Source organism: Phaseolus vulgaris, chromosome 8 (genome assembly GCF_051622355.1).
Source record: "Phaseolus vulgaris cultivar YP4 chromosome 8, ASM5162235v1, whole genome shotgun sequence".
Lineage (NCBI taxonomy): Eukaryota > Viridiplantae > Streptophyta > Magnoliopsida > Fabales > Fabaceae > Phaseolus > Phaseolus vulgaris.
In genome coordinates this window covers 50,625,933-50,637,033 of record NC_143505.1, presented here as the reverse complement: position 1 = coordinate 50,637,033, position 11,101 = coordinate 50,625,933, and the positions used below count along the sequence as shown (strand labels likewise).

Here is an 11,101-nt window from a genome sequence, read left to right as displayed (position 1 = left end):
CATGGACAAGATCTTCAAGGGGATGATCGACAAAAGCGTGGAGGTCTATGTGGACGACATTGTGGCAAAATCTGACTCGTGCGGCCAGCTCATCAAAGACTTGCAAGAAGTTTTCGACGCCCTAAGAAGGGTCAATATGCGCCTCAACCCCGTAAAATGCGCATTCGGCGTAGAGGGCGGTAAGTTCCTTGGTTTAATGCTAACCCACAGGGGAATCGAGGCAAACCCCAACAAATGCAAGGCTATAACAAAAATGAGAAGCCCAAAAAACTTGAAAGAAATTCAACAGCTTCTCGGCCGACTAACAACACTATCCAGGTTCGTCCCCCGCCTAGCCGAGCGAATCAGGCCGATAGCCCAAATGCTCCGCAAACCGTCTAAGTTTAGCTAGAACGAGGAATGCGAGCAAATCTTCGGCCAGCTCAAAGCATTCTTGTCATCAGCAGCCGTCATCAAGAAACCAAGGCTAGACCTACCCATCATAGTGTACCTGGCCGTATCTGAGGAAGTGGTCAGCTCGGCACTGGTCCAGGAGGTAAACAACGAGGAACACCCCGTATACTTCGTTAGCCGGACGCTCCACGTAGCCGAAACAAGATACCAGATGATAGAGAAAGTTGCGCTGGCCTTAGTGCTGACAGCAAGAAGAATGCGCCCATACTTCCAAAACCATGCAATCACGGTATGAACCAATTACCCCATATACAAAATACTGTCTAAACCTGATCTCGTAGGACGAATGATAGGATGGTCGGTCGAGCTGTTCGAGTTCGACATCCGGTATGAACCAAGAGGCGCTGTCAAATCCCAATGTCTGGCAGACTTCTTGGCAGAGCTAGCCTCACACCTAGAGACCCCAACCAAATGGGTACTCTACCTGGACGGTTCATCCAATAAAACAGCTTGCGGCGCAGGGGTCGTCCTGGAGGGCCCTGGAGACCTCTTAATCGAACAAGCACTCCAGTTCTCCTTCAAAGTAACGAACAACCAAGCAGAATACGAAGCCATACTGGCTGGCCTGAACCTAGCAAACGACCTATGCGCACGAGAGGTCACGTGCAAGAGCGACTCCCAGCTGGTGGTTGGTCAGATAAAAGGAGAATTCGAAGTCAAGGAACCTCTGCTTCAACGATATTATCACACGGTCAACAACGTCATTGCCAAGTTCGTTAGAGTTACAGTCGAACACATACCACGGCAGGAAAACGGACGGGTGGACGCACTATCACGTCGCGCTTCTTCCAAAAAGCAAAGCCACCACCGATCGATCGTACAAATGCGTCTGCCAGAACCTAGCGTGTGCAGCGCCGAGTGCATGGCGGTCACTGAAACCCACACGTGGATGAGCCCAATCATCCAATACCTAGAGCACGGGACGTGCCAGCCAGGAGAAGAGAAAAGCATCCGACGACAGTGCGCCCGATACACCATGATTAGCCAGGACCTATACCGAAGAGGGTACTCAACACCACTCCTAAAATTCCTTACAAAGGAGCAATCCCACTACATGTTGCAAGAAATTCATGATGGAGCGTGCGGAAGCCATTTCGGGGTCCGAACTATGACGGCCAAAGTCATATGAGCAGGTTACTACTGGCCGACCGTACATGGGGATTGCGCGGAGTACGTTAAAAAGTGCCAAAAAATGCCAAGAGTTCGACCCCCTTCACCACCAGAAGCTAGAGGAACTGCACAGCATGACGTCACCCTGACCGTTTGCCATGTGGGGAATGGACATCATCGGACCATTCTCACCTGGAAAGGGCCAGACAAAGCACCTACTGGTCGCTGTAGATTATTTCACAAAATGGATAGAGACCGAGGCCCTATCCACTATAACCGCTTGCAACGTTCAAAACTTTGTGTGGAAAAACATAGTGTGCCGGTTCGGTATACCACACTCGATAGTGTCCGACAACGGCCGACAGTTCATCGACCAGGGCCTCATGACCTTCTACAACGACCTCGGCATCAAATCCCTCACAAATTCCGTCGAACATCCACAAACAAACGGACAAGCAGAAGCAACCAACAAAGTCCTGCTGAACGAACTAAAAAAGAGACTCGACACCGCAAAAGGAAGATGGACGGAGGAGCTGCCCAAGATCCTATGGGCATATCGCTGTACTCTACAGTCCACCATGCAAGAAACCCCCTACGGCCTCACATACGGCACCGAGGCTATGATACCGGTAGAGGTCGGCGAACCATCCATTAGACGCCAACTCTTCGACCTATCCCTCAACAAGGAAAGCCTAGCGGTCGGCCTAGACCTCTTAAATGAGCTTCGCAACAAAAGCAAGATACGAGAAGCAGCATGCAAGCTCCGAGCATCACGAAGGTACAACTCGAAGGTCCGGCCCAGAAGCTTCCACCAAGGCGATCTCGTCTGGAGAATGCGCAACAACACTAGGAAGTCGGACGACAAGTTCTCATCAAATTGGGAAGGGCCATTCCGAATCTGAGAAGGAGGAGAAGGAGGAGCCTATCATCTAGAGCAACTATCAGGAAAGATTGTACCAAGGACGTGGAATGCCATGCACCTAAAATTTTATTTTAGCTAAACATGAATAAAATACACGCACTCTTTCCTCACCCGACTACACCATCGGTCGGAGAGGTTTTAACAAGGCCTAACCGGCATACCCTCTCGAAGCCCACATACGGCTTGACCAGGATGTAGCCTTAATCGGCATACCCTCCCGAGGCCCACACATGTTGGCCAGGGTAAAGCCTCACTCGGCACATCCCCCAATGCCCCAAACAACTTACGCAAATTTACTTCGAGTAAAACTCGTTCAATTAAGCCGACCGACATCAGTTTATCCTAGTTACTTGGCTGATTTTACTTTGATTAAAACTCGCTCAATTAAGCCGACTGGCATCAGTTCATCCCAGTTACTTGGCTAATTTTACTTCGATTAAAACTCACTCAATTAAGCCGACCGGCGTTGGTTCGTTCCAGTTACTTACATAATTTTACTTCGATTAAAACTCGTTAGTTAAAAGGTGCATGCCCGCCGACCGGTATTTAACCCGTTTTAGTTATTTCGCCGACATCAGTTCGTTAAAGTTCATTCGTCCAAACCCAAAGGAAAACACACTTACAATTATCAAAGGAAAATCTTTTCATTATATTGATCCAAAAAGTGGGGACCACACCCCGACCCCGAGGGAACAACAAAAAACACTACCCTAAACCGACCGCCCTAATCCCCAACGTTCAGAATGACGGTGGAAGGATCGGTGTCTTCAACAACCTGGCCGTCACCTGCAAGGACCAAGCGGCTGTCAACAACCTCCATCTCTTGGTCAAATCAACCAGAAGGTGGAGGGCCGCCGTATAGAACCTCGGCTTGGCGGACGGCCAGATCGAAGCTCTGGTTGATCAAGACCATGGTATCTTCCATGGTCTTCAGAACTTCGGCATCGGCCGCCTCTTTCCCCTTGCGCTCGGCGACAACTTCCTTTTTGAGCAGCGCAGCCCGGCGATCGGCCGCCTCCAACGCCTTCCGGAGTAGTACAACCTCCGCGGCTTTGTCGGCATCGGCCAACCTATTCTTGCGCAGCTCCAACTTGGCAGCTTGCGCACACAACTTTTTCTCATAAGTTGTGTTGTCCTCCATGGCCTGCTTCAGATTTTGGCCCGCCTCCTGAAGGTCATGCTCGAGGCGCGACACATCCTCCACACGACCCCTCCGAACGTTGGCACCTCGGCGCGCCAACACCAACCCCCGGCAGATCATCTCGACGCCGCTATCGAGAAGGTCATCCTCGGGGACCGACCCGATCACCCCTTGAGGCCGGGAGGCAGGTTAAAGCTAACAACCCGAGAGAAGGACCGATCGCCCCCCAGCAACGCCAGGGATGAGCCACCTGAAGTAGTCACGGGCATTGCCACGCAGTTGGGATCAGGCGGTTGAAATCATCAGTGGGCGGCGACGCAACCCTCACTGTTTGGCTAGGAGGAGGTGTCAGCAATTGCTCCGCTGCCCTCACAGTACGGGCGATGTTACTCCCCTCCCGACCGCGTTTCTTGGAACTTTTAGAAGGACCCGCCCGAACAGCCTCCTCGACCGGAGCCTTAGCATCAGCAGCCCCCCTCTTCTCATTCAACTTGTTTCTAAAGGAGTTCAGCATACCGACCGCTTGCGGAATTTCTCTCTTAGCAATTATTATTTTAATTTTTATATTTTAATAAAAACTAAAACAGAGTATTTTGTCAAAATATAATATTTGAAAAATATCAGGCGGAACGCAAGCTTTGAAAACGTTCTATTACAAAATAAATTACATTTTTCTTAATAAAATTTTAAACAATCTTTTAACAAATTATTTCTTGTTGGGTTATATAATACTTAAGAAGTTTAATAGTTTATTACATTATTGCGTTAAAGAAAAACAAAAAGAAAGAAAAATAGTAACTCAATAATTAGTTATAGTGGGAAAAAGAAAGTTGTCGATGTTGTAATTGCGTTGGAATTCCATAGAAGCAAGGAAGTGAAGTCAAAGAAAGAGCGAAGGGAGAAGCTAACACGACAGGAACAACCGAGAAAACAGCGATGTTGGGTGGTGGAAACCTTAGTCGCGTGTTGGTGTCGGTTGATGGAAGCGAGGAGAGCATGAAGGCTCTGCGATGGGCGCTCAACAACCTCAAGCTCCGATCTCCTACTCCCAACTCCACCGATGCTCCTTCTTTTATCGTCTTCCACGTCCAATCTCCGCCCTCCATCGCCACTGGCCTCAGTCCCGGTGCCATCCCCTTCGGTGGCCCCAGTTCCGTACAGTTTTCTTTCTCATTCTAACCTTCTCCTCATATGTATATATATCATTCACCCGCTGCCATCTCTCACCAGGTGATATCGAAGTTCCCGCTTTCACGGCAGCCATTGAAGCACATCAGGAGCGCATCACCCGCGCCGTTCTCGATCACGCCCTCGGAATTTGCTCCGAATTCAACCTCAGCGTTCGTTTTCCTTTTTCTTCTTTTATTTTTCTTCTTCAATTTAATTTGAGTAAATAGGGTTTCACTACAGCAAGATTGTCATATTAAGTACAATAAGAAAAATAACGAGAAATAAGATGATCGTTTTGAAAAAAAAATTGCGGGAATAATATTTGATAATGAAATGTTTGAATCGAGGAATTGGGTAGGGCTGTATTTTTGGGATTTTAATTTAGAGATTTTCTGAATTCGTTTTGTGATCTTGTTAATTTTAGGATAAATTAATTCACTTCATAACTTTCTTACTGGTCAACGTTTTTTATTTGTGAATCGGTTCATGATATTTTTCTTTTTCTTTTTTCTAAAGTTTGATGACTTTTTTTATGTCACTCTCCTTTTATTTTAACCTTTTCTGCAAGCTAATTTCCATTTTTTCTCTCTCTCATGGTAAGCGTTATTTCCTTTTGTACTCGACTTTACACAACTTTCGATTCTTATCCCGAGGATGGGAAGTAAAATAAAAGTTCACAATGTCAGGTATGGATGAGTTTCAATCCCTTTTGGTTTAGTATGAAAATGGGTCATGAAGCTTTGGGCTATTTGGGAATTAGTGCTTTGAAGGATAAGAGAGGACACTTTTATTTGTATTTTTTAAATAAGAGCTATATTTATAAAAATAAAATGATATTAGGACATTAAAAGCTTTTAATCTATTATTTTATTTCTTATTTTTTAGAAGTATAAAAAAAAAGTATTTATTATTTTGTTCCTTTTGAACTCAAATCTAAACACATCTTATTTGTGGTAGTGTTCCATTTTAAGTTTTTGTCAGCTATCGTGTAGTGTAGTTGACATTTCTCTTTCTATGGCAGAGTCAGGTCAGAACTCATGTGGTAGTTGGAGATCCAAAGGAGAAGATTTGTGAAGCTGTGCAGGATTTGCATGCTGATGTTCTTGTGATGGGATCTCGTGCATTTGGCCCCATTAAGAGGTACAAAATAACTAGTGATAAATCTTGATAGTCCAGAAAGTAATACATAAATTTGCAATTGGCACGTAAACATTTTTATCGTTGTAATCCTTATTTTGACAGCACATATCACAAAAAATGACTCGATAAACAATCCGGACTATTATTCCCTTTGAAAATGTTAACAAGTTTTAGAAGTTCAGCCATTCTGTTATGACAGAGGGCTTGATTTTGCACTATCTGTTATTACACCTGCCTTTCATAATAAATGTTTCCATATTTGTTGGCTATATATGATACTAGGAGATGGGCAACCATAACCGACTTGTTAACTAATTTGTTCTCTGTATCATTTTGGACACTTGTATTAAACAATTTGAATTTGGCTTTCAGGATGTTCCTCGGGAGTGTGAGCAATTACTGTGCCCATCATGCTTCATGTCCTGTCATTATTATCAAGGAAAACGACAGTGTCAATAAGATAAACTGATGCTCTTCTACTATGCTATCACAACTTTTGATCAGTAAGGCTGCATTTTATGTTGCATCCCTCAGACTGTTTAGGATTTCACATAATAGTATTATACTATTATTGTTCATGTGACATGATTTGAAAGGGCATCCCAACTAGGATTAAAAGATGGAGTAAAAATATGGCTTGGATGCTGGTATCATTAGAAACTTCTTAGTGATGTTGCCATATAGTATATTTTGTCTTTAGTTTATTCTTTTTATACGAGCTATGTGCCAGAAATAGATTTATCTTTGGAATGATGTGATTTAAATTACGGTTTCTATCAAGTATGGGAAGGTTTCTAAAGGACAGAAAAGATAACTTTTTATTTCTAAATTATTTTTCTTCTAGTTTCCCTGGTTGGTAATCAGAAGACTTACCCTTCTTTGTTGTGTTTTAATATCCTTGTTCATCGTTTATTTCTCTTGCGTACAGAACACACATCAATCATAATAAACTCGGTTCATACTCTTGACACATGCACACAATTGTATATCATATATATAACTCATGATAAGTCACACCTCGCACTTGATATATATTATACACATGGTTATTTCTCTGGTACCCTCTGTTTTTATGAGGACGCTCTTATTGTTAGCAATTAACAGTCGTCATTTAGTAATGTGTGTAAAAGATAAAATAGAAACATAGCTTAGTGTATCTTATATTAAAATAGGGCACTTGACCAATATTTTTCGGTATAGGTGAATTTTATATTTTCTAAAACTCTCGCTACAACAGAATCGTGCCATCACTTACAATTTACGAAGTAGTAGAGTTCTGAAGCAATTCCAATTTGTAGGTTTTTAAGTGGGTTTCCTGTGCCATACTTAAGTTGCTGATGCTGCATCTTTGCTTGCCAAATTATTAGGTTGAAGACTTTTTTTGTTTTTGGACTTGCTTGCTTTGCCAGACCACTGTTTTACCTCAGCTTTGAAGCTTATGTCCTATTGTTGTACCTATGCTGTCTTGATCCTGATACAAGTACGTGTTATCACTTTCTGTGGACAATGCTGCTGTTCGTGTGAATTTCTTGCAGTTAAGAGTGCTTTACAACTTTGCTGTTTCAACTTCTATTGTTGTTCCAATTGTTTCAAAGAGATATATGACTCCAGAAGGTTTGTATTCGTTTTGAATTTATACAATGTTATACATAAAGGTTGCATTGATATTGCTCCTTTGTCAGAGCCAGTTCTTGTGATAAACAACAAACTGGCCATTCATCATGTACAGAATCTCATATTGAGAGTGCAGCTTGTGTTGGCTGCAACCTGCAGTGTGTCTTACTCTTGCATTACCGATATTGTCATGCTTGGATAAACATTTATATGATATATGACAGAAATTTGTAGTGCCATGCTACTAGTTGATTTATTTTTAATTGGAAGGGATATCCATCTAGTTTAATGACTTGCAAAATGTGAGTTGACTATTTCAACTATCTGTTTTTTCTCGTGAGTTAAAACTTTGGCAGTATTTTAATAAATTCAAGTTATAGTTTGTTTGTTCTAATGCTCTTTGTAATAAACTGCACTTGGTTGGACCTTAATTCCTCTCTCGCAGAATGTAAATGAGTATTTCGGGTGAAGAAAACATGTAAATGGTTTTGTTCAAAAGCTTGAAGCTAGATTAGTTGTAATGCTTTCATCAATGATGATTTTGAGAAGGAAATCTACTCACAAAAAAGGCATTCTTTGGTCTCAAACAAGTTGCTGAAGCTTTATTAGTTTTGGATTTCCAATAAGAGTGATTCCTATCTCTGTTAGACTCAATACTCAATTCATTAATGTAATCTTAGTTTGTGTTGAAGAGAGGATAATTTGTAGTCTTAGGTATCCTCTCCGAAAACTCAATATTTGTAACATTATGAACATAAAAAAGTTATATATATATAATTGTTCTTGTGAACATTAATAATAATATTATTTAAAATGTTACAAATATTTTTTTATTATGAATATAATTAATTATTGTTATATAAAATAACTATCCAGCTACAAGCAAGCTAAAATACTAATTAAAACTAAAAGTTAGTAATAAAGAAAGAAAAAATGTAATTTCTGAATGTTGCTAAAACTTTTATTCGTTTAATATAATAGATAATATCTCAATTTTCAATTAATTGTATGTCTACTATAAAAATCACTACAAGAAAAATCCAATTTATCTACAGCCAAAATTCGTAGGTAAATCAACATTACCTACGGATTACCCACGGCAAAAATCCGTATGTAATGTTGGCGTCGGTAATTTACTTACGAATATTATGTCCGTAGGTAACGGAAAATTTTTATGATTTTTATTGATAATTATTATATATGCTATGACAGGTGGGACTCGAAGCCAAGTCCCTTGAGATATGTCCATAGAAGCTTTAACCATTACACAAGTCAAGTTTTGTTGTCACATTATGATTATTATTAATATTATTAAATATTATTAAGATTATTAAATATTATTAAGATTATTAAATATTATTAAGATTATTAAATATTATTAAGATTATTAAATATTATTAAGATTATTAAATATTATTAAGATTATTAAATATTATTAAGATTATTAAATATTATTAATATTATTAATATTATTAAATATTATTAATATTATTAAATATTATTAATATTATTAAATATTATTAATATTATTAAATATTATTAATATTATTAAATATTATTAATATTATTAAATATTATTAATATTACTAAATATTATTAAATATTATTAATATTATTAAATATTATTAATATTATTAAATATTATTAATATTATTAAATATTATTAATATTATTTAATATTATTAATATTATTAAATATTATTAATATTATTAAATAGTATTAATATTATTAAATATTATTAATATTATTAAATATTATTAATATTATAAATATTTATTAATATTATTAAATATTTATTAATATTATAAATAGTGTTAATATTATTAATATTATAAAAAATGTTAATTTTATATATATTTTTATTAATACTATTTATATTATTAATGTTATTATTACTGATATTATTAATTTTGTTATATTACTAATATCTTTAATATTATTAATATAATACTATTTATATTATTTAAATTATTATATTAATATTAATAATATGTATAAATTAGTTATGATTATTATTATTTATGAATATGAATTATGTTTTTATAATTTTTCATATTATATTAATATTTTTAATATTATGTATATAATTATTATGTCAATAGTTGGTAGGTAATAGAGATCAGTGGGTGATAGTTCGTAAGTAATAGAGATTTGTGAGTAATAGTTGGTAGGTAATAGAGATCCGTAGGTAAAAGTTGATAGATAATAAGATCCGTAGGTAATAGTTGGTAGGTAATGCTGAATTTACCTACGGATTCAGAATTCGTGGGTAATAGTTGGTAGGTAATGCTGAATTTACCTACGGATTCAGAATCTGTAGGTAATTTCCGTAGGTAATGTTGTTCGTAGGTAATATCCGTAGGTAATGCTAAATTTACCTACGAAATCAGATTCGTGGGTAAAAATCAGTAGATAATATTGATTTTTTTTGTAGTGAATGGATCTAGTCAATGAGTTGATGGGAAAAGTCTGCAAGATAAGCTAGATTAAAAAAATTATTACCTAAATTAAGTAGTGTATTTTTTTTATTTAACTTATTCAAGTCTTCATCTAAACGAACTAAAGTTGGGTCAAGAGTAGGCCCATGAATTAGATGTGTTTTATAAAATAATTATTATTTTAAAAAATAAAAATAATATTATTTTATTAAAATATATACATAGATTATAATTTATATGCCAAGTTGTTTCATTTAAAATTAAAATTAAAATTATTAATATTACTTAAATTTGAAAACATATATTTTATTTCTAATTTTTTTAAATTAGTTAAAATAATGCATGGTGTAGACACAAGCTTAATTAAAAAAATAGAAGCTTATTTATAATGCAAGTCAGACTAACACTTGCATCCGAGTGTTTTGATTAATCCATTTCTTGTTATTATGTAAAAGTAACTTTAGTTATCGATTATTTAAGGGTCTATATGATTGAGATTGCAATTCAAATTCTATTAAAATTGGTTTAAAAGTCAAAGGTCCTATGTTGGTATTGGAATTGAGATACTATAGGCAAATTCTCCCCGCAGCATATCAATTCCGCACCCAATTTTTCACTGAAAATAACGAAAATGTTCCTAAAAATTGATAAAAATAATTTTTATGGATAAAAAATAATTTCAAAATCTTTTTTTCTAGAAATATTTTAACTTTAAATTTCCTCTCTCTTACTCTCCAATTTTTCCAATTTCCGATCCCCATCTTCATCTGTTTCCTCTCCCCTTTTTATTTCTCCCTTCCTTGCTTGCTATGAGAGATCCTTACTATCAGGATCATGTCTTCCCACGTTCTCTCTTTCATTCCTTATTTCATTCTCCTCTATTCCACAACTTAGATCACCATACTCTTTCCCAAAAATGCTCATTTTTTTGGATTATACCGACTTATCCAGACACCTTAGCATGACATACTTGGTCTTTGTTCTGAGTTGAATAATTATTTTTATTTGTTAATAGGTCGGTCAATCAAATGACCTAATCGGATAACACACAACCCTCTAGCCTCTAGTCGAGCCGAGTTGGGCGAAGAGGCTTATGTGTATTGAATAAGGCT

At 37.5% G+C, this 11,101-nt stretch overlaps 1 protein-coding gene across 2 annotated transcripts; it reads left to right on the top strand.

Moving 5' to 3' along the window:
• The first annotated feature begins 4,334 nt into the window (after positions 1 to 4,334).
• On the top strand, positions 4,335 to 7,813 carry LOC137824227 (Adenine nucleotide alpha hydrolases-like superfamily protein). Of its 2 annotated transcripts, none has more exons than XM_068629763.1 (5): positions 4,335 to 4,776; positions 4,857 to 4,966; positions 5,818 to 5,936; positions 6,309 to 6,439; positions 7,304 to 7,813. In XM_068629763.1, the coding sequence occupies exons 1-4, from the start codon at positions 4,563 to 4,565 to the stop codon at positions 6,403 to 6,405; spliced, it is 540 nt and encodes a 179-aa protein (XP_068485864.1). In that variant the 5' UTR covers positions 4,335 to 4,562; the 3' UTR covers positions 6,406 to 6,439; positions 7,304 to 7,813. The 2 variants fall into 2 exon arrangements, with proteins under 2 accessions (XP_068485864.1, XP_068485865.1); XM_068629764.2 differs by having other exon boundaries at positions 4,450 to 4,776; positions 7,235 to 7,813.
• The last annotated feature ends 3,288 nt before the right edge of the window (positions 7,814 to 11,101 follow it).

Excerpts from the sequence above, each read along its gene's own strand:
- LOC137824227 (XM_068629763.1), top strand. The coding sequence starts at position 4,563 with ATGTTGGGTGGTGGAAACCTTAGTCGCGTGTTGGTGTCGGTTGATGGA. Across the intron at positions 4,967-5,817 it reads GCTCCGAATTCAACCTCAGC|AGTCAGGTCAGAACTCATGT; the intron begins GTTCGTTTTCCT and ends TTTCTATGGCAG. Across the intron at positions 5,937-6,308 it reads GCATTTGGCCCCATTAAGAG|GATGTTCCTCGGGAGTGTGA; the intron begins GTACAAAATAAC and ends TTTGGCTTTCAG.